At 36.7% G+C, this 24,969-nt stretch overlaps 1 protein-coding gene across 1 annotated transcript; it reads right to left on the bottom strand.

Annotated features, from left to right (window-relative positions):
* Nucleotides 1-938: 938 nt before the first annotated feature.
* On the bottom strand, nt 939-24,614 carry LOC140327662 (BPI fold-containing family B member 4-like). Its single transcript, XM_072407031.1, has 11 exons — nt 24,508-24,614; nt 24,195-24,252; nt 21,444-21,623; nt 12,281-12,331; nt 11,654-11,821; nt 11,180-11,247; nt 10,179-10,218; nt 7,149-7,212; nt 5,226-5,302; nt 1,870-1,900; nt 939-1,126 (listed from the first exon to the last, which is right to left on the bottom strand). The coding sequence occupies exons 3-10, from the start codon at nt 21,552-21,554 to the stop codon at nt 1,877-1,879; spliced, it is 603 nt and encodes a 200-aa protein (XP_072263132.1). The 5' UTR covers nt 21,555-21,623; nt 24,195-24,252; nt 24,508-24,614; the 3' UTR covers nt 939-1,126; nt 1,870-1,876.
* Between the last annotated feature and the right edge of the window lie 355 nt (nt 24,615-24,969).

The following is a 24,969-nucleotide window of genomic DNA, read 5'->3' on the forward strand; positions in this document are numbered from 1 at the left end:
TAAATAAAAGCAAAGTTTAGTTATTTATGTTTTACTTGTTAGGTTATTTTACCTGATATGAAATGCTGATTTATTTTCAGATTGAAGTTTTAAGGTAAAAGGTTACAATTGAGTTGATTTACTAAATTAGTTTAGGCATGTTCACAGCAAAGTGAATTATCAAAAATATATGTTTATTTATTTATTTTTTTACATTTGAATATGATTACGTCATTTTTAAAGCGTTCAAAAAGATACATTCACAGACTAGATTCATTTAGTAAATCAACCTCATGGTTACTCTGTATAGCTCAGATCTATACAACTGCTGCATTTACACAACTACTGATCGCTGTAAATTTAGTGGAATTCCTAGAAAATACAAGGAAAGAAGAAGCAAGTATAAAGGGTATAATACACAAGCCCTGTGTTTTGACGTGTAGAATGCAAAATGTCCACAACTGGTTAAAGACTAACAAAATTATAACAAATGTGTAAAATGCCAGTCCATAGATGAAGTGCTACATCTACTTTTATTTGTTTAAGCTCTTTTTCTAATTTATCCGGAATCTTGCCAATAACATACTTTACGTCTTATATTTCTGAATATGACATTTCTGACTGTAGATCAGTGTCTTTCGACCTATTTAACCTAGGGGAACCCTTAAAATAACTTCAGAGAATCCCTAGAAAAATAAAGTCAATAAATCCCAGATAATAAAGTCAAAGTTTGCTGCTTTTCCCTCTTCTATAGCAGCACCCCCCACCCTCGCCCAAAAGTTTGACTTCCAATTCTAGTTCCAATTTAAAAATTGTTCCTTTACAGTAATATGCTTTACAAGCATAAAATTTATTCAGTCTGTTGATCTTATATGTTTATTCCTAAATATATCTTTAGAATAAATGTGCTCGGGAAAAGAAAATTAAAATCATCAGCACTTTCTTAGGTTTTTTTGGGCAAAAAAGGTGAAGATCACATTCTTAGAAAAAGCTTTATAGTGTTCCAAAATACAAGGATGCAGATGTAGGCTTTGCAAAATTTTTGCTGCATCGGGTTTATTCCAGAGAAGGTAATTATGGATCCAGGTATACGGAGTTAAACTGAGTCGTTATTGCACATCACAAAGTTAGAGACCTGTAAAATATTCTATTGGAAGTAATATTGTCATGCATTCAAACATCCAAAGAAAATACATTACTTATTTCATAAAAATGTAATTCATATATATATATATATATATATATATATATATATATATATATATATTTAGTGAACTAATTCTAAAATAAAAACAATCTTATTAGCACAAAGTGAAACTAAAACCCTTAGCTTTTAGACCTTTACTTTGTAGGAAACTACTATATATTTCTTTCTCAGTTGCTCCTTTGGGACAAGAAATAGTTTATTAAGAAAACATGTCCCTGTATACACACATGTATCATAAAGGGGTTGAAATTTTAACTAGTGTTTGATTTGCTTTGCTTCACTTTGAACTGAAGGTAAACAATAAATGTGAGCCCAATGTGGTAATATAACAGTGTATAACAAGGTAATGACTCTACAGTTAAGGAACAGGCTAATGAAACTTGAACTACAATGATATCAGGCTCTCATTAAATTAAACTGATTTGTTATTTGGTCAAAATCTGAACAGCAACATTAGTTTTTTGAAATGATATATTTTTATACCTTTCTTTTTTATTAAACTGCTGACACTGCAGAAAAATTGTTGGTGCTAAATGAAAAAAAATCAGACATCCACAAAAATTAATAGTTTTTGCACTCTATAAATACATTGGACTCCATAAACCACTCACAATTAAGTTTTTTGTGTATTAATCTCAATAAACCTAATTTTAATATTGATATTTGTGGGTGTATTGTCTTACCTGCTTTTTAGGTTCTTAGAAGAATAAGGTTCTAAGAAAACAGTAAAGGATAAAATAGAATAAGAAGTTATTGGAAGAAAATAGTGATATACCTTTAAGTGACATAAGTAATAATTTAATACTGATAAAGTGGAAGCAAAATTGAAATAGCATATATAATGCAAACTGTCACTCGTCTTAACTAGTGTTGGACTTCGGGTTGTCCTTATATTCTACCCCAATATGGCTGTTCGAATTCGGGTAGATTTGAATCGAAAAAAACAGGATTTGACTGAAAAAATTTGTGGAAAAAAATGTTTAAAAAAAATAATAAAAATTATTGTTAAAATAATTTAATTAGTATGTGTTTTTATTTTAACTAATTTTTTTATTTTTTTACAGGTTGTCCGACAATTACATTATGAATCATAATATCATTGTGGGATCCCCGGACCGTGGGAACTTGGGGTTACAACTAATTGGAAGTAATGCCTTCAATTAGCTGCAACCTCAGGCAATACCAGGGCAATAGAGGTTCAATGGTGATATGTATCTCCATTCATCACCTCTAGTGCTCTGTGATTGGCTGGGGAGAGGTATATACAGTATATATATTAATTTATACACTAATAAAGAACACCTGCCACAACAATAATAAAGAGCACCTGCCACATGAATATTAAAGAAGGCCTGTCATATCAATATTAAAGAGCACCTGTCACATCAATAATAAAGAGCACCTGTCACATTAATAATAAAGAGCACCTGTCACATGAATATTAAAGAGAACCTGTCACATTAATATTAAAGAACACCTATCACAACAATATTAAAGAGGACCTGCCACACGATTATTAAAGAGCACTTGTCACATGAATATTAAAGAGCACCTATCACATAAATATTAAAAAGCACCGGTCACATGAATATTATAGAGGACCTGTCACATCCATAATAAAGAGCACCTGTCACATCAATATTTAAAATAGAGGGCCTGTCACATCAATATTAAAGAGCACCTGTCACATAAGTATTAAAGAGGACCTGTCACATCAATAATAAAGAGCACTTGTCACATGAATATTAAAGAGCACCTGTCACATCAATAATAAAGAGCACCTGTCACATGAATATTAAAGAGCACCTGTCACATCAATAATAAAGAGCACCTGTCACATCAATTATAAAGAGCACCCGTCACATCAATATTAAAGAGCACCTGTCACATTAATATTAAAGAGCATCTATCACAACAATATTAAAGAGGACCTGTCACATGAATATAAAAGAGCACCTGTCACATCAATATTAAAGAGCACCTGCCACTTGAATTTTAAAGAGGACCTGTCACATCAATATTAAAGAGCACCTGTCATATAAATATTAAAGAGGACCTGTCAAATCAATATTAAGGAGCACCTGTCACATGAATATTACAGAGAACCTGTCACATAAATAATAAAGAGCACCTGTCACAGGAATCTTAAAGTGCACCTGTCACATGAATATTAATATTTAATATTGATGTGACAGTTCCTCTTTAATATTCATGTGACAGGTGCTCTTTAATTTTGATGTGACAGATGCTTTTTTAATATTGATGTGACAGGTACTCTTTAAAATTGATTAGGCATGTGCTCTTTAATATTGATGTGACAGATGCTCTTTAATATTGATTTGACATGTGCTCTTTAATATTGATGTGACAGGTGCTCTTTAATATAGATGTGAAAGGTGCTCTTTAATTTTGATGTGACAGGTGCTCTTTAATATTGATGTGACAGGCCCTCTTTATTATTCATGTGGCAAGTGCTCTTCAATATTCATGTGACAGGTGCTCTTTAATATTCATGTGACAGGTCCTCTTTAATATTCATGTGACGGGTGCTCTTTATTATTCACCTGACAGGTGCTCTTTAATATTCACCTGACAGGTGCTTTTTAATAGTGATTTGACAGGTGCTCTTTAATATTGATGTGACAGGTGCTCTTTAATTTTGATGTAACAGGTGCTCTTTAATATTCATGTGACAGGTGCTATTTAATATTGATTTGACATGTTCTCTTTAATATTGATGTGACAGGTTCTCTTTAAAATTGGTGTGACAAGTCTTTAATATTGATGTGAAAGGTGCCCCTAATATTGATGTGACAGGTCCCCTTAAATATTCATTTGACAGGTGCTCTTTAATATTGATGCCACAGGTGCTCTTTATTATTCATGTGACAGGTGCTCTTTAATATTCACCTGACAGGTGCTCTTTATTATTGATGTGACAGGTGCTCTTTATTATTGATGTGACATGTGCTCTTTTATATTGATTTGACATGTGCTCTTTAATATTGATGTGACAGGTGCTCTTTAATATTGATTTGCCATGTGCTCTTTAATATTCACCTGACAGGTGCTCTTTATTATTGATGTGACAGGTGCTCTTTATTATTGATGTGATATGTGCTCTTTTATATTGATGTGTCAGGCCCTCTTTAAAATTTATGTGACAGGTGCTCTTTAATATTGATGTGAGAGGCCCTCTTTATTATTCATGTGACAGGTACTCTTTAATATTCATGTGAAGTACAGGGGTATGTAATAGTATTATGTATCTTTTTATAATGTATCTTTTTATGTATGCTTTTATAATATATCTTTTTGCATGTGCTTAGAGGCTGTAGAAGCTCTGCAGCAAACCCGAATTTTTCTCCCATTGACTTTAATGGGATTCGAATTCGACCACCCAAATTTTTTTGCTATATTCGGCCGAATAGCTGTCGAATCCAATAGTGAGCTATTCGACCAACACTACTTGGGAACACAAATCTTTAAGGGGGTGGGGAAAACAGTGTTTTTTCGATAAGTGTTTTTGGGAAAGGTACTTTTTGAACACTGTTTTTGGGGAGAGAAAGTACTTTTAGATAAAGTGCTTGGGAACAATATGACTGTTAACCAGGTCAAATCACAGTAATTAGTTCCATTCATACATTTTTTTTCTACAGTCGATTATAAAAATTGCCTGTTTTCTCTTATTGTGAGTGTAACAAGTTAAAAATAAATTTAGGACTGTCCAATATACTGTTTAGTGTTCCCCAAATTGGCAAAAAATGTCTTCCTAATGATTTTTCACCAAAAATAATAGTTTTAAACTTTTTTTTTAATCCATAATCTGACTTGTTTCAAATCCAGCCCAATAAAGGCATCAGATGGGTTCATGTAGCCCTTAAGTGGGTTTTAGATTCTTGTACAAGTCTATGGGAAACAAAATACATGTCAGAAGATGGTGAAGGAATGAATTAAAGAATTTCACATGATTTCCAAAATGTCTCAGATTGTTTTTGCACACAATAAACATAGGCTTATAATTTGCTGGGTTACTTACATCCATAATTTCAATTGTTGCATTGTTAAAATCTGCAAACATTCCCAAGGGCAGGGGTATTCCCATTTCCAAAACAGCTGTATTAATACACAAAAAGTAATACTGTTTAAAACAAATTGTAACTAGTTCACAAACTTTTAAATTTCTTTCAATTCAATTCTTTCAATTATATATATATATATATATATATATATATATTGTGCCCGTAGCAACGGGGGGTGTTTCAAACAGGAAACAGGGCCAGCAGGTTAAAAGTGCATCAAGGGTTTTATTCACTAATACTATTTCCACACAAAAACAGGCAAAATAACACAAACAGCAAAAATAAAGCCTTTGCCTCTTGGCCACTAACTAACTGTTAGTTCCCTTTACTAACAATCCAGCCCAGCCTATTGCTGTACAGGACTCTAAGGCCCTAACCATACAGCTTTTCCAACAAAGTTGGGTGTCACAGGATAAAGCAGGCTGGGAGTTTATATCCCCAGACTTTTTCCCAGCATGCATTTCAGGTGAGACAATTACGCCTGATCATACCCAGGCCTCTTTAGCTCCCCCATCTGGCCAAGAAGCTCATTGTCATTCAGCATGGTACTTCAAACCCACCTTCAGGTCAAAAAAATAAACTGAAAAGCCAATGTACCTGTCCTCCTGGACACAACCCTGGGATTTCTTTGGCCAGCTGTTAGGATATATATAATCCCTGACAGGTAAATAACATTTGTTAGGTGCAATTTGTTAGGCAGCAAGTGAACTGCTGGTTCTTGAAAGTAGAATGTTGCTACCTGGAAAAATTGGAAAATATATACACCCCACTGCCTTTCACAAAGGCCAAATTGTAATTGCTTGACCATTTGCATAAATCATTTTCAAAGTAGTCAACCTTATATGTGTTGTCCTGGTAAGCAGTGGGTAATATCTATCTAACGAGGTTTAGGAAAAGACAACTGGTGAACCAATAACAAAGTACAAAGAACAATTGTAGAGAATCAGTAGCAAAGCTACTGCATGTGGGAGGCAACTAGTCTTTCTTCCCATCATAGAGAAGATTTACTATAGCACAAATAGCTGAAAAATATAATGTATGTAATGAGAGAAAGGCATTAGAACATACCTTGCTGTTTATGGGGTTGCATAGCTGCAGACCATTCAGAGTGCTTATGCCAACCCCTGATACTTGCTGAAAGTGTCAACAATTGGACACACAAGTGTCCAAATTTGACCTGGTCTGATCAATCATGTTTTATTTAGATCATGTGGATGGTCAGGTGCCTAATTTATCTGGGAAAAAAATCCCCAACTACCAAATGCCAGACCACACTTCATGGATCAGTCTAGCTTCCAAACTTGATTCTTCCAAAAAGATATGGATTCTCCAAAAACAAGTTACACCTAGTTATTGCATGAACTATATGCTAGTAGATGTATGAATAGAGGGAATCTATCTATTCAGCAGCACCTAAACACAGAAAAACACGTCCAATAGGAGTTAAAACCTATTCATACAGAAACAATCAAATTTGTGTGACCAAAGTTCTGACAATTTTCATTGGAGCAAATTTTTTTTTTGCTGAAAGATTTTTTTTATGAAAATGAAAACTTAATTTTATCCCTCACCTAACCTGATGAAAATGGTTATTTAGAAGTCTATATAGTTATAGCAGTGAATATGCCAATTACCAAAACATTCTTTTGTGGGGAATGAAATACTTCTTTAGAAACGCATAGATCTGTATTATTTTCCGCAATAGAATTTTAAAGTGTAATGTCAGATTCTGCTTTTTAAATAGACCTTGTTTTCTATATACTGACATGATCCTGTACGGAGAAATAAAATAAAGCAAAAACTTAAGTCAAACTGACAATTATTGATTGTAAAAGTCAGTGTGCTCTAGTCTCTAATTATTCTCAACATGAAATACTTACAGTTAATTGAGGGTATATAAGCAAGGTTGAAAAGTTGTTCTACCAGTGTCTTTAACTGAAGGATCTGTAAAAGAAAGGTTTGAGCAAAATAAATGCTGTATTAACGCTTAACGTGGTCTCAAAAGTGAAAATATGCTATGTTCTAGATCCGATCATTCATTTTAGATTGCACCCATAAGGGGCTTGAAAGAGTCCCCGAGACTATACATACTCAAGTATAAATCAACTTGGCTTAGCTAAAGAAAAGTCAATCAGTGCTGGAACACAATGTGTTCTGTAGTTGAGGGACTTTTTTCTTTAATAATAAGCACTGGCAGTGCTAGCTGAGCTGCGTGATCTCCTGCTCAACAATTAAATGTTACATCAGAGAAGGAGAGGAAGCAGTCTGAGTTCTAATCCAACATTACTATGTCATTGACAGGTATGCCGACAGTACTGGATGATCACAACTGCTGTATTAGCTAATCGATGACTGGTATTTTATTTTTTTCTGAAACATAACATCTTTTAGCTGTCAGTGACAGTTACTTTCACCTCAGCCCATTTAAACCTTACACAACCCCTGTCACTGACGCATACCACTATAGTCCTTATCATCTGTCACTCTAGCCATCATCATTGTCACTCCAGCCCTTGTCCTGGTCACTTGTCACTTTAATATATATTATTTTTTTTATTTATTCATGCATTTTAATTATAATAATTTTACCTACATTTTTATTATTTACTATTTTTAATGTAAACAGTGATAGCTGCAATTTGTCCCTTAGGTTTATACTCAAGTCAATATGTGGGTGTAAGGAACTTACCTGTCCAGCAAGCCCAAGGCATCCCTGGGGATCACAGCCGGCTCTCAGCGTGTCTCTCTCTGCAGGCGGAGGGATCCGTTCTAGCCGAACTACTGTTAGGCCAGGAGGCATCCCCAGCATCCCTATGGACGTGAACAGAGAAAGTCTTGTTCTCCGCACTCCTGTGAATATGCAAAGTAGGGCACGTCCCAGGGGTGCTGTGGGAAGAGCTTTGTGTGCTACCACGTGTGCCACTTGTTTCCCCCGGGGGCGTGGCACTCGGCTGCCTCGTCACGGGGATGGACATAGTTGTCTGAATTCCCTGCGGCCAATCGGCCGCAGATGATTCAGTAATCCTCCAATCAAATGGCACCAGGTGGCACAAGGTCATTGGGCCCTCTGGTCATTTAAGAAGAACCTGTCCTGAACACCATTGTCCTGAACTGCCCTGGCCTTGGATTGTTTGTGACCACTCTTGCCTGCTACCTGCCCTGACCTCAGATTGTTCCTGACCTGCCTCTGCTTTACCCTTCTGTATCACGCCTGATTATCTGTGATTAACCCTTGCCTTGTTTTTATGCCAACAATAAAGCTTGGATGAAAAGATTTTTGGAGTTGGCTTGGTGGTTTGTGTGCCCAGGCGCATTACAGTAGGTACCTTTGTATTTATTGAGATCAGTTTATATTCAAGTAAATATGTCAACTAGATGACTGCAAAGATGAGCACATGCAAGTAAATATCTTTACTGTGAACAGAAGACAAGAAGTCTCCATGATTGGGGGAGATGAAGACAGATTTGATGGATTTCATCCCTAGTTTGTGGAATTGTTCTTCCAAAGGGACTGAGGAAAGGATAGAAAAGATAGAAAAGAATAGGGGGGGGGGTTACAGGACATCAGGGGTGGGTTCTGGATGGAAGAAATATCACCTCTGAAAATAGGTTATTTATTGCAAATTAATATTTGATTTGGTGACCTGCAGTGGTAATTTTTGTTAAATTATTACAGGACCTGGACTCTTAAATAGGAGAGAAGGATGTGGATGGGCCTTCCTACTGCAGTACAGACCAGGCTACATCCTAGAATGTCGGATTCCTCTAACTTCACAGGAGAAATCAATGAAGATATTCCACTCTGTGCAGGGAAGTAATTGTAAAAGAAAAAGTAGTTGTACGGGACTTTAGAGGTGGGTCCTGGATGGCAGATATATTTACCCCACCTTTGTGAGCACCAGGTTTTTGTTTTGTTTTGCTGAAGTAAGCAGTTTTGATAAACACAGCAGCCAAATAAATGGATTTAACTGAAGTACTGCAGTGTCCTGAGATGTGCTAAGATGTGCTAACTTCACACGGCCTTAGGAGTTATCAATGACCAAAACCTAAAAACATTACTGATTGGCATTACCTATATCCTACTGGTTTTGGTTGTTTATATGTCTTTGTATTTTTGAAAAATTAATAAAAACATTTTGAAAAAAAAAAACCATTACTGATAGATGAAATGGGCTAACTCACTAGTATAATATGCATCATATGGAGCTTAAAATGTCTCTTTTAATTTACAATTAAAATCAGAAAACTCTCATGGGCAAGGTTATCAGTTAAGAAATGAAAGAATAATAGTCACTGTAGTTGATGGCTCTAAAGCCACTAAGGTAAATTAGATAAAGAATCTGCTAGAGAGGATTTGGTGTAGCCTCTGTTATCTGAGTCACAACAACTTCATGAGTCATTAAATAATGCATGACTGTGGTACTTATAGAGAAAAATAGGATTTAAATGATGATAAAATGTCAGGCTGTAGATTGGGGTCACTGTTAGTAGATATTAGTGGTAAGGGAACTGGTAATAACTGGTGCAATTAGACTTTTCCTCATTTCTAGCATTATGCATGTTGCAACCATGGTGCCCCAAGGCAATGTGATCTGCACTGCCTAATTGTCAGAGTCATCTCCAGCCATCACTTTATTTTTTAGTGGGGGTTCTTTTTGGCATTTTGGGTGCCATATTACCTTGTTCTGGCAATTCCAAATATTTGTTATTTTTATATTTCCCTTAATGAGTTATTCCATCTTTAGCATCATTTTTGTATGGCAGTAAAATTATGTAGTTAACTATCTTTGCTTGAATTTGTTTCTGTTCAGTTTAGCATTTTGAGCATTAAACTAAACTAAGTTTTAAAACCTTTAACTGTATATATGGTATATTTAGTTTAAAGTTTCATGGTACATGTTGTTACTTACATCAGTGATCCCAAGTGAATTTGGAATCTTTATTTCAGTGCTGAAAAACAGCAAAACAAAAAACGTGAGTGACCCAGTTTTTTTTATAGTAAATATTAACACATTATCTTTGATTAAACTTATATCCTTGGTTTGGTAGATTGCATTTTTTGTAGCACTGGCAATGCCTAAAATTGGACAAGAACTCAGACAAGTCTTCTCAAGGTGGCGAATATACTTCTAAAGCCAACTTGTCTCATATTGGTCATTTCAGAAGTACAGTACCTTCGATTCTTAGAGGTATTTTTTGCCCTATAACCACCAGTGTACCTTATGATTATGGGTTATGCAATAATCTTAAAAAGCTGTTTATCTTTTAGATTTTCTGTTCCTTATATTGCTATTTTTTCTTCCATTTCAGTTTCCAGCAGCTCTTGTTTAAATATCCTATTAGTAACCATTTGCTTAGTCTGAAGCAGGTTGTACACAATACCGTCTGCAATCTTGATCTACCAGATAATTTAGTACCCAATTAGACTTTTTATCAGCATTTTAAAGTCTTTTACACAATCTGTACAATAAAGTTCAAAGAAAGGAACTTAGAATCAGTACAAGGAGCCAGTCAGTTGTCCTGCAGTGCAGGCAGCAATCTAATAGTAAAGGAAAACAAAAAGAGAGCGCTGTAGGACGACAATAAGAACTTTCTGCCATTTCTTTGTTCTGTTTCTCCCTCTTCCAACTTGAACTTTTCTGTACAGGAACTGTTAGATGTTGATACCAAGTCATATTCAGTTACTCATACCAACTGAGTATAAAACAGACTTATATCTCATATTAGTTTTGATGGATTTACGTAAGTTTGATAATAAAGATATAAGTGCAAAAGTATTAAAATATAATAATCAGCAAATGGCAGCTGCTATATGTTTGCTGATATAATACAATGCACAATGCATTAAAGTTCAATGAAGTTTATTTTTACCATATAATAACATACTTTTTTTTAAAATTAAATGATTTACCTATTCAAAGAGAGGAAAATCTTGAGGTTATTCATTTCTATGCTAAAGTTTACATTCAGATTTGTAACCTGTAGTAAGATAATGTGAAATAGTGTTTATATACAATAATACTGTATCAATGTAGAATATTTACAGCCTAATATTTGCAGAGACGGCACTACTGTTAGGTCAAAGATTTACCTACAGATTAAAAAGCATGTTAAACAAAAGCAGAAAAATGTAGTATCTGTGTGTAAAAGTCAAGTATGCATCTTTTTGTATACTTTTGATATGGCCTGCCCTTCTTCAGATACTTGCTGCAACATTTAACAACACAAAAAAAAAAATACTGGCATACTAATTATTGAATATTCAATTTGACTTCATTGCAGTAATCAATACAAAAGGTTCTTATGAACATATACACTGCAGCTAGGTTATGAATTTATTTATTGCTGCTTTTGTTTTCATAGCAGATTTCCTTTTCTCACTTACCACTCTCAGAACAAAGAGATGCATCAATGAGTCTTGTTCGAGTACGGAAATATCTATGTTGGCAATAAATGATACCAAGGCATGTTTATTTTCCATTTTAACCAATGGAGCCGAAGGAACAAAAATATGAAGCACCAGAGGCTTTTCCGTTTTATACATAGAAGCAACCTATGGTGCAAATAACATGTTTTAATTCAAAAGTAATTCACAGTAGGTTCATGAAAATGTTACCTTCAATCAAACCACAATAATGTTGCGGCTGTACATCAGGCAAACAGCTAGACACAAAAAAAATTATCTAGTACTTTGAGTGTGTACACAATGAGTAAGTGATTTGTATTTCTGTCCATCCAGTCTTGACTTTTCATTACAACAGAGCCAGATAGATTTCACCACAGTTAAGGAATACTATATTCAATATATATATATATATATATATATATATATATATATAAAGTATATATAGGTGTGATGGTCATTCGTTCACAAACTTTGAAACATATACTAAATAGTTTATTCATTCATTATTGGCACTATATAAATATTCTTTAGTAATATTATTATTATTATTGATAATAACATTATTATTATATTATTAGTGCTAAGTAATACATGTTTAGCTCTAACCTTTGAAATTATTTCACCAAGAGAAATTGTTGTCAGTGAGAGGGAAGGTACCTGTGAACAAGAAAGACACAAAAATATAGTTTCACAGTACACTTATTTTATGGTACATTGTAAACATGTAAAATCAGGATAAATAAACAACACAAACTAATGCACTGATGTATTTATGACATTATATACTTGATATAATCTTTGAGTCTCTGATAAAGTTAGAAAGTAGAATGAGTGCAGACACTATTCTGCTAAGTTTTCTAATCAGCATGCTAATTGGTGTGTTTTTGACCATGATGTAAATATTGGGATTGGCTGTGGAAGTTGAAAATTGGATTGTGGTCAGTGGTGGCTCCAGCCATTTTTTGTGGGTGCCATGCTGGTGGTAGGCTAAGTCTCCTTTTAAACCTAGTAAAGCTCGATTTCTTGCAGATTCAAAGCCTTTTACCCATTAAGTCTAGAATCACTCCAATTCTGTCCCCTAACAACCTCCAGCCGATAGGAAAACTGCCCACTGTTTTATTTGACAACATGCTTACAGCCCAGATATTTACAATTGATTACAAGTTTATAACTAGTGTGAATATGACCCCTTAAGCCTGGCAGCATTCCCCTTTGAGGCTGTTACTGTACACAGTAAGTAGCACCAGAAAGTTCTATATAATTTAAAGACAAACTTTTGTTCAAGTTCAGAATGTGCTAGATCCTAATTTGTGTCTCAATTTTGGTAAACTTTGAAAATTCGAGCAACACTGCTTTTGGTAATACTATGATAAACAGGCGCTCCTCTTTTAAATGTATTAGGGCTTTTTTCAAAGCATCTCCAAGAAGGCTTTTCTTTCACTTCATAGTACAACAACAACATATTAAACCCATTTTGATCCAGCACCTCAAACCCATTATTTTCCACAAATGAAATGTAATTAGGGTTTTAATTTACTTTGTGACAAACCTTAGTATAGACCCTATTACTGACCTCAGTACTGACAGCCAATGACAGATCTTTGTACAGACCCCCAGGCAGACTTCATTTTAGATCCCAATATTACATCATCGACAAACCTTATTGCAGTACAGACCCCCAGTAATATACTACCAATATACTCCTAAGGCAGTCATCAGTACAGACTCCCAGTAAAGGACCTCAGTAAAGGCCCCCCCATGCATATCTCAGTACAGACTTCAGTTCAAACCCCCAGGCAGTGCTCTATAGAAAACCAACAGTGCCTGCCTGACATGGACACCTCCTTTTTGCATTCTGCAGCACGGTTCTTTTCTGAATAGGCTAGAAGATAATGTCATCAAGATGGACAGTAAAGGGTTCCATTGTAGGGGGTCAGACAATATTCACCAAACACAGAGGCAGCATTCCCAAAGAATCTGGAGACATGATTAAGGTGGTTATATCCCATCTCAGGTTTGGCCCTGTGGGATGGGTTAAAAGGGGGTAGGAGTTAGGGAATCTGGAATTTTTGCCCAGACCTGGGCTCTGACATTTAACTCAATAAATGTACTGCCAGCCCTAGAGTCACATCAACTGAACAAATACCAGTTTCCACCAAACTGAAGGATTCAGGAGACTAAAGGCCTTATAAAACATAGTGTATCTACTGCTTCAGCACCCTCACAACCCTCACATACGGTACTTCTGTAACTTCTTGAGTGCCTGAATGTGCTCGTCTCATGATTTTTGAATCTCCACTTCTATACGGTTATCTGTTACACTGTTTTTGTCAATCTTGGAATATAATTTGGCTATAAGTATATAGATTATAGACATCTATAAAAATTAACATTCTATCTTATCACTGCACACACACACATTTTATGTTGATAATTATAGTATATTGTACTACAATGCATTTTTCTTTTGCAAAATGACTCACATTGGGGACTTTATAAACTGTAAGGGGTCTCTGCCACCATATACCCAGAGGGTTGTTTGCTTTTACCCATGGTGATTTTGCATATAATTCAACATTGGTTATATGCATACTTGCTGGAAGTCTGTATATAACTTCAAGTATAAGTAAGGGGATGGATGGTTAGTAGGGTTCCTCCGATGGAAAAATGAATATTTTTAGGTTTGCCTAGCCTGGATTGGGTATTTATAGGATAGTGTGGAGAGATAGACAGGCTTTTGTAGGCATGGTTTTGAAATGTTTGATATTTTTATTCTAATAATTGTGATATACAAGAAAACTTTCTCTTTGATTCCATGTACATCGTTTCACATTTCAAGTATTATATCAACATAAGTTTTTTTAATGGGTCTCAAATTCCCTACGCGTTATGCCCTTAGGCTTCCTTTAGGGGAGAGTTGAGATTGAAATCTAACTTTAATTTTGGAACTGGATCATATAACAGGATAATGAAAAAAAAAGAAAAAAACATTCAGAATAGATATTCAGTTCAGGTTTTGAACATACATTAAATATAAATAACAGTACAAAGGCTTCAATAGAATTACATAGGATTTATATATGGTTACTCATGTCTATATGATCACAGTATTGTGGAGTTGATAAAAACATCTGCAGGATTTCCACGCCCAAATATTCCAATAAAATATGAGAAAAGTGTTACGTATGGTAACTATGAAAAGATAATTTGAGTCATAGGTTGGTGATGGGTGAGAATGATAAAATAAAATAAGAAAAAATAAAAAAAGAACCTCAGATAGATAAAACTTACTATAATATTATCAGTAATGTAGGGCGAGGAGTATGTTTGAAATTGAATAAGAAACGTAATATTGTTGCTCTTGTGAATACTCTGTTAATAAAAAGGGGGGGGGGGGGGGTTGGAAGAAGGATTTTTAGAAGTTGAAAATAAGAGATAACTTGAAAAATACAATTTATTATCAAGAAAGGGGAAGAAGGGGAGGGGGGAGGGAGGGAAGAAAAAGTTTTTTTAACTTGACTTGGCTGTAGTATGAGAGCATTAAATAAATAAGGTTGTGTTGATATTGAGCAAGTACATCTAGATGACCAAGACTGGTATTACTGTTGTAAAATAAAGGATTGTAATGCACATGAGTGTAATTAAACCGGATAATGAAGGATGAAGGATAAGTGAATGTTTTTTTTTTAAAAAAACTTGTAGGTTTAAAAGTAGAAAAGGGGTTGGGAATATAGGTATACTTGCCTGTTATCAAATGTATTGTTTTCTGCATTACCAAATTGGAATCTAAATATGGACAATATAAAGAAAAATACCATGAATGGCCATGTAGCTCTTAAAATTGTCTAATTAAGACCAGGACATGAGTGCATACATCAAAAATTAATAGTAAAAAGTCAAACTAGGTTGAATAAGAAAGAATAGGTGTCTCAAAGTTTTAAACTTACCTGGGTTGATATGTCGTGGAAGCATACAACAGGCGAGCCTGCGGCGTCCCTGGGGGTAACAGCGGGTGAGGGAGACGCTGCTGCAGCAGGCAGTGTGGCCGAGGGTGCTGGATTCTTTTTTTGTGGAGAAGAAGGATGGCGGGTTAAGATCCTGTATTGATTACAGGGGCCTAAACAAGATTATTGTGAAGAATCGATACCCTCTGCTCCTTATGGATGACCTTTTCTCTCAGGTCAATGGGGCCCGATTCTTCACCAAACTAGATATGAAGGGGGCCTACAATCTTATCCACATTAGGAAGGGTGATGAATGGAATACTGCCTTTAACACCTGGGATGGGAATTTTGAATACCTAGTAATGCCTTTTGGTCTGTGTAATGCCCCGGCAGTCTTCCAGTAATTTGTAAATGATGTGTTGCTAAAATTTCTATGAAAATTTGTGATTGTGTATCCTGATGATTTTTTGGTTTATTCATCCGATCCTCCACAAAGCACAAGTACGCCAGGTCCTTCTGAATCTCAGAGAAAACTGCCTCTATGCAAAATTGGAGAAGTGTGCCTTCAAGGTACGTGAGTTTGCTTTCCTAGGGTATATTCGGATCACAGGTTGGCCATTGTCCACCCTCTGACAAACCTCACTAGTAAAGGGGCTAACTCCTCAAGGTGGACTACGAAATTGCAAGGCCTTCAAAGCGCTAAATAGGGCTTTCTACAGTGTACCCATATTGGGGCATCCAATGCCCACTCTCCCATTTATTATAGAAATGGATGCTTCAGAGGGAGCAGGCATGGGACCAATCCTTTCTCAGTACTCTGGAGAACCAGAAAGATTGAACCCCGTGCCTTCTGCTCCCATAAGTTCTCCGCAGAGCAAATATGATGTGGGCAACCGGGAGCTTCTGGCAGTAAAATGGGCTTTTGAGGAATTGAGGCATTGGCTAGAAGGGGCAGAACATACCATAATAGTCTATACTGACCATAGAAACCTGGAGTACATTGAAGGAGCTAGACGTCTCAACTCCCGGCAAGCCCGTTGGGCCCTGTCTTCTATGAGGTTCAATTTCTAAATTACCTACAAGCCAGGTTCAAAAAACATGAAGGCTGATGCCTTGTACCATTGTTTCCCAGAGGCAGCTTCCCTTCCAGATCCGTGCCCTAGCCCTATTTTGTCCCCCCAATGTTTGGTGTCAGTCATACAGACCCCACTGTTATTAGAGAATCTGATGAACCTCTTAGCCCCCCACAAGACCAACTACCCCCCTGCAAAACCTGAAAGGCAGCTGTATGTTCCCCTCCATCTTCGCCTGAAGGATATCCAACAGCTACATGATTTAACACTGCTGGCCACCCATGAGTTAATAAATCCCTAGATTTAGTATAAAGACACGTTTGGTGGCCTCACATGTCAGTGGAGGCAAATCCTATGTTCGTGGATGCCCAGTATGTGCTTGGAGTAAGTCATCCCGTGCCGCTCCCTCCTGCACTCTGCTTCCTTTGCCCATTCCTGCTGCTCCATGGACCCACATATCCATGGACTTCATCACGGACCTTCTGGGGTCCTTAGGGTTTAGGGTGATCTGGGTAGTGGTAGATCGCTTCAGTAAGCAAGCCCATTTCATACCGCTACCCAAGTTGCCCTCAGCCAAGGAATTGGCTGATTTATTTGTATTTCATGTGTTCCGCCTGCATGGGGCTCTGGAGAACATTGTTTCAGACCGTGGGGTTCAGTTTGTGTCTTGGTTATTGAGGGAGTTCTGTGCCCAGGTAGGCATTGAGCTCTCCTTCCTGTCAGGGTTCCACCCCGACATGAATGGGCAGACTGAACGGACCAACCAATCGTTGGAACATCATCTTTAGAGCTTTGTATCTGGTTGCCAGGAGAGATGGGCTTACTATCTCCCCTTTTTGCAATGGTGGTTTGCAAATATAACAACGCATAGGACTCCTCCACCAGGATATCTCTGTTTATGTGTGTCGGGGTCGGAGTCCCAAAGTGTCTTCTCTGTCAGGTCCACCCTCTGATTTTCCCGTCCTCAAGGATTGGGTAGAATGTTTTCGATCTGTTGGGAACCAGGTTCAAAGTAATCTTAGAGAGGCAGTAGCCCAGTAGAAGAGGTTTGCAGATCGTCATAGATCCCCTGAGCCCCAGTTTGAGTGTCTACCCGCAATATTGCCCTCCGCCAACCCTCAGACAGGTTAGGTCCCAAGTTTATCGGCCCCTTCCCAATATCGAAAAAGAGTAAAAGAGTGACTTAGAGTCAAGCTTCCCATTCCTTGAGGGGGTAGACACCGAACATGTCTCTTTATTAAATCTTCTGCCGACTCTGCTCCCTATTCAGATCCCCTTCCTCCAGTTGAGGTGCAGGGAGTACCCGAATATAAAGTTGAGATGATCCTGGACTCTCATAAGGTGTGTAACTCTCTACATATCTCATTGATTGGAAGGCTTTTGGACCAGAGGAGAGATGCTGGTTGCTGGCCTACTGCCTACATGCGGAAGAATTTCACCAGGATTACCCAGAGAAACCCTGACTTGAGGGTCCTGCGGCCCCTCCTGAAGGGGGGGTAGTGTAAGAAACTTACCTTTTCACTGAGCCCGCGGCGTCCCAGGGGAACACAGCTGGCGAGGGAGACGCAGCTGCAGCAGGCAGAATGGCTGAGGCTGCTGCCCTGCTCGCAGCGTGTCTCTCCCTGCAGGCGGAGGGATCCGTACTAGCCAAACTACTGTTCAGCCAGGCAGCATCCCCAGCATCCCTATGGATGTGAACAGATAAAGTCTTGTTCTCAGCACTCCTGCGGATGTGCAAAGTAGGGCACGTCCCAGGCAAGGCACTCGGCTGCGCCGCGGGATGGGACATAGTTAGTTTGAATTCCCTGTGGCCAATCGGCTGCAGGGGATTCAGTTGCCCTCCAACTGGACCTTGGATTGTCTGTGACTACTCTTGCTTGCTGCCTGCCCTGACCTCGGATTGCTCATGACCTGCCTTTGCCTTACCCTGCTGTACCAGGCTTATTGGACTGATCTTTTGTAATTAACCCTTGCCTTGATTTCTGATGACAATAAAGCTTGACAAAAGGATTCTTGGAGTTGGCTGTGGTTTGTGTGCCCAAGTGTATAACACAAGGCAAGTTAAAAAACTTTTTCTCCAACCCCCCTCCACTTCTTCCCCTTTATTTAATAATAGATTGTATTTTTCATGTTTTCTCTTATTTTCAACTTTTAAAAATCTCTCCTCCAACTCCCCCCTTTTTTATTAACAGAGTATTCACAAGAGCAACAATCCTAAGTTTCTTATTCAATTTCATACATACTCCTCGCCCCACATTACTAATAATAATATAGAAAGAATAATGGGTTTTATCTATCTGAGGTTCTTTTTTTATTTTTTCTTAATTTATTTTATCATTCTCGCCCATCACCAACCTATGACTCAAATTATCTTTTCATAGTTACCATATGTATCACCTTTCTCATATTTTATTGGAATAATTGGGTGTGGAAATCCTGCCGATGTTTTATCAACTCCACATTACTGTGATCATATAGACATGAGTAACCATATATAAATCCTATGTAATTCTTTTGAAGCATATGTACTGTTACTTATATCTAATGTATGTTTCAAACCTGATCTGAATATTCTGTCTTTTTTTATTACCTGGTGTATGATCCAAATCCAAAATTCAAGTTAGATTTCAATCTCAACTCTCCCTTGAGGAAGCCTAAAGGCGAAACACGTTGGGAATTTGAGACCCATTCAAAAAACTCATGTTGATATAATACTTGATATGTGAAACAATGTTCATGGAATACAAGTTGGAATACATGGAATACAAGTTTCTTGTATTTCACAATCATCTGTATATAACAGACAACATTTATGTCCTCTCAATGACAGATATGCTGCCCATAAACCATTCAGAAATTGGATTTTCCTGGCCCCTGCAGCAAAGCTTGATCGTTGAGCAATGTAAGTTGCCAGCAGGATCTTTATCTACCTATGGCAGTTAATAACTACCTGTGCTGATTTTTATAATTTGCTCTTTTATCTCTGAGATCTACAGAATATCCCTTTTATATTACTGGTAAGAAAAGGTTTCTGTAGCCCTGTCCAGTTTCTATTTTTTTATACAGTAGGGTTAGGGAGCATTGCCACCCTGGGAAGGAAGTGTGTTAATGGTAGAATCACCATGAATAGAATGGAAAATAAAGTTTAAAAAACCATGCAGTGCATTCCCACCTCATTCCCACATATTCACCACATTTGAGGATTAACAAGAAGCAGCATATAATATTTTTGGTTGTGTTTGAATAAGTTTTAATTATTGTCCAGTAATCACGAGTCAAATATATATAAAGTATATATATATTATTTATATACAATATAATATTATTTTTTTAATTTCAAAACATTTACTTTTGTGGTTTTTTTTTAAAGTTTATTAAATGTATTAATTATTGGACATATTTTGGTGAGTTTTAAATTAAAGCCTAAATGTAAAATAAATTTCCATGCAAAAAAATTGTAACACTTTTTGCATGGAAATATGGACAGAATCAGACTGCTAGGTGGGTTGAGTAGTGTTGGTGTTCGAATTTGGATAGACCCGATCAAAATATTACTTTATGTTAAATTTATTAGGGTGTGTTTTTATTTTAACTATTTTTTTATTTTTTACAGGTTATCTGACAATGACATTATGAATCATAATTTGTCATTGTGGGATCCCCAGACCGTGGGAACTTTGGGGTCACAGCTAATTGGAGACACGTGCCTTCAATTAGCTGCAACCTCAGGCGATACCAGGGCAATAGAGGTTCAATGGGTATAAGTACCCCATTCATTACTTCTAGTGCTCTGTGATTGGCTGGAAGAGGAATATACACACAACATTAAAGAGCACCTGTCACATCAATATTAAAAAGGAACTGTCACATCAATTTTAAAGAGGAGCTGTCACATGAATAAAAAATAACCCCTGTCACATCAATATTATAGAGGACCTGGCACATGCACAATAGAGAGCACCTGTCACATGATTTTTAAAGAGGACCTGTCACATCAATATTAGAGCACCTGTCACATGAATAGTAAAGAGAAGCTGTCACATTAATATTAAAGAGCACCTGTCACATCAATATTAAAATTGACCTGTGACATCAATATTAAAGAGGAGCTGTCACATGAATAATAAACATCACCTGTCACATCAATATTAAAGAGCACCTGTCACATCAATATTAAAGGGCATCTCTCACATCAATATTAAAGAGGACCTGGCACATGCGCAGTAGAGAACACCTGTCTCATGAATATTAAAGAGGACCTGCCACATGAATAATAAAGAGCACCTGTCACATCAGTATTAAAAAGGACCTGTCACATCAATATTAAAGATCACCTCTCACATGAATATTAAAAAGGACCTGTCACATGAATAATAATGAGGACCTGTCCCATGCACAGCAGAGAGCACCTGTCACATCATATTCATGTGAAGGACAGGGGTATGTAATAATATTATGTATCTTTTTATAATGTATCCTTTTATTATGTATCTTTTTACATGTGTTTGGAGGCTGTAGAAGTTCTACACAGTCCTGAAAAAAACAACATTTCCCCCCATTGACTTTAATGGTTTTTGAATTTGACATTAGACAACCTGAATAGTTTTGGTCTATTCGAAAGAATATCTGACGAATCAAATAGTGAGCTATTTGACCAACACTAGTTAAGAGAATTACCAACATTTTGTTACAAAATCTGAATGCTTCACTTCAATAGGGTGTTTCTACCTAAAAATTTCACAAGATACTTACATCTCTTTTTGTTATGACAATATTTAGTTGACCACTTGTCTGCAAACCAGTAAAGACTCTCCCCAGAAAATTTGAAGACAGGCCTAGTTGGCTTTCAGATGATCCATTCATTGGGGGTAAAGACACATCCACTTCATAGGGATAGCTTATCAGTACTGGACCTTGTGGAATCACTTCTGTCTGTGGAAAAGCAAAACACAAGTTCATAAAAGTACACTATAATATATAGTAATATATGCAAACCAAACCATCACTAAAAACCCACTCAAAAATATGATTTAACATGTCATGTCATGTGTTAAATGTTAATAAGTTGTCTTTTTATAATACTGGCAGTCAATGTTCAAGTACTTTCTGTTATGAGATGATGACCGCTCCTCAATTGTGAGACTGCACTGTTAACCTGTCACTCACATTTCTGGTAAAAATAAATTGAGACTATTCCCACAGGAGTCCTCTGTTTCACCATCGGGAAGCTAGACCAAAGCATTTCTGTTCAGCTATATTGGATGAAAATATATTGTATATATACTGGATGGATGAGGTTCAGAATTAGCTTGGGTTTGGCTGACCTGGCAAAGTGATGGCACACATGGCCAGGAAGTTTATTTTTTAAAACCATTTTAAACCTCAAGCCCTTTGGTTGGCAGCATTAGAATGGCCAGAAATGGGGGCTTTGTGTGTCAGTTACTCTTCTTTAAGTGAAGAAGAACCTGAGTTTTAAATCTAATTCTGTAGGGCAGTATACAGTATACAGTATTTGTCTGATTTTATGTTCTGGAGGAACGGTGTTCATAGAATCAACCTAATCAAGCCTAATGCGATGTTCAAAAAATCAGGTGGAATTAAAATTTGACCACCTCTACCCCTAGCACAGGGTGAATGGTCTTCTACAGCATTTGATCTTGTACTGAGTCATACTGTGGGTGGCTGCATGGTTCCAAACCTTTCCCTAGTCTTCCTCCCATCCACATTATACAATATACACCATTTTCAAACAACATAGAAAAAAAGGACTGCTACACATGCTTTCTTTTTTTATCTCTTTTTCTCTCTTTTTCAGTTACTTTCTTTAATTTATCAATATTTGTACTCAGATATGTAATAATGAATTATAATTGCAAAACGAAATCTCCCTAAAAAGACACTCAAATAAAAGATCATTTTAAAAAATGCCATAATCCATGCTATTTTACTTTGTGTCCTCTTTTTAATACTTGTTTAAAAAAATAACATACCATAAGTGTATTTATTCAAATAATATTAGCATTTAAATGTATTACTGTTTTAAATGTTAGAAGTGACACACTTCAAGCCCTTTTTCCTGCAAAAATATTTAGGTTAAACTATGTACCTTGTAGTATATTTAGATTGGGTAATGTCTGTATATATACAGTGCTTTAAATCAGCGGTCCCCAACCTTTTTGGCCCCAGGGACCGGTTTCACGAAAGGAAATTTCTCTGAGGACCGGGGGGGGGGGGGGGTCCACAGAGAGAAAAGAGAAGACATACTCTGGCGTCTTCTCTTTTCTCTCTGTGCACCTCTGCTGCTTCAAAGCGATCACATGACATCTGACAGCCAATCGAGCTGCATGTCATGTGCTCGCATTGCTTGTACACAGACTACTGTGTACATTTACCGGCATCTCATACAAACACCGCTGCGGACCACTTCCGGTCCGCGGATGATGGTTGGGTGCCGCTTCGTTTTTAATAATGGATCATGTACTCGCGGCCCACTGAAAACACCGCAGCGGACCGGTAGTGGGCCGCGGCCCGGTGGTTGGGGACCGCTGCTTTAAATGACTGTTATTGACTTCACTTCCTATTCTGTAAAGGATTTCCTTTAGTCATTTTAAAATAATGATACATAGGCAAAGGTGACAAAAGCAGTTTCTAACTTACATTTAGGTTAAGCTCAACGTGCATGTCTGGTTCTAAAAGAAGATTTATTACTGTGTATTGAATTTTCCCAACTGCGCCAAAAGGAAAAACTAATACATAAAAGGAATAACAATAAAACATTAAGTAGTTTAAAAACAAAGTGGATATTCAAAAAAGTACTATTAACTGAACCTACAAAAATCAACTAAAACCTTAAGTATAACAGTCTAATGTTATGCACAAGTCTCATAAGGTAAACAAAAAATGTAGTTTTCTTTGTCTAGCACAATTCTATGCTCAATTTTCCTTCATCTGTGCTTCACGTGCTCCCCCTACCAGACACCGCAGATAACAATGTAAAGGTTTTAGCAGCAGGGGCAGTATTCTTAATTCAGAAAGCAATTGGCAGGACTAGTGTTGGCCAAGTTGTGTTACAGCACGACACAATTTACTTGAAAGTGTCACTGGACTTTTTTTTAATGTGAGCTCATAATTCAATTTTAAGCTACGTTTTACATTTTTAAAATTCAGGTGAAGCTGTGCACCTCCCTGTCCCTTCAATGCGAGAATAGACTTGTAGGCAGTTAGTGTGTCGTGGAGCCATGCCAGTACTGGCCTTGCAAATATAAATAGTTCTTTTAATGTGCCTACTGCAAACCTTATCAATGTCAAATAATGTCAAACGGGAGTCAATGCTGCTACCATACCTAGGACCCAATTCTGCTTTAGTCTTCCTCTGCATGAATGGCATATGGTAATTATTTTGATCACCCCAAATCCTCTCAAGGTCTGCTTTGTCCTTCTTTCATACAGGAAAAACCATATAATGTGATCTTTACAACAATAATCATTTTCACAAACACTTACAGTTTGACATCAAGAACTCATTGGCCAAGGTTGACGTTGTGTTTACTATTGGACAGAGCTGTAGAATAAAATGTCATATTTTCAATTTAATGCTTTAACTTAAGTTTAAAAATAAAACCTAGGTAAAAATGTGAGATTTAAATTGTATAAAAATTTTAATTTATGAATCACATATTCTCCAACTAAATATCAATGAATCTTGTGTGTGAATGTTTAGTAAATCTTTATTGAAAACATTTATAAATGAACCTCTAAGTTTAATAAAGCCCAAAATGAAAAAATGGTTTAATAAATGGATATTATTGCAGCTTACCAGTTCTTAGATATAGTTGTCACAGTTTTCTTTTTTCCATAAGACGTTTTTACTTTTTATTTCCCAACCCTGCTAGTAACACAGGCCCTGTCCTAGACAGACAACGCTCACACACTAGAACATATCCAAGGAAGAGCAGTGTTGGCAAACTATGCCGCTCTCCAGATTTGGACTATGACACCTCTCATCCTCTCCTCTAAATGCAGTCATGTAGAAATTATTGCAACATCTTGTAACTCTGTAATGACCAAGACAAACTCTGCAGTTGTTTCCTTTTGCATATCAAAGCAAGAAATTGATGAATGTCTAGGCTTCATAACGTTTTTTTTTTTTTGCTTTGTTTGTGATTAGCTCACAGTGAGGATTTTACACAGTAACTGACACCACACTGTCTAGTAATATTTTGAGACAAACATCTGTCCTAATGGCATTTATTAAAATATTGTACCTATTCTGACTTAC

The sequence above is a fragment of the Pyxicephalus adspersus genome, chromosome 3 (assembly GCF_032062135.1).
Source record: "Pyxicephalus adspersus chromosome 3, UCB_Pads_2.0, whole genome shotgun sequence".
In the NCBI taxonomy this organism is placed as follows: Eukaryota; Metazoa; Chordata; class Amphibia; order Anura; family Pyxicephalidae; genus Pyxicephalus; species Pyxicephalus adspersus.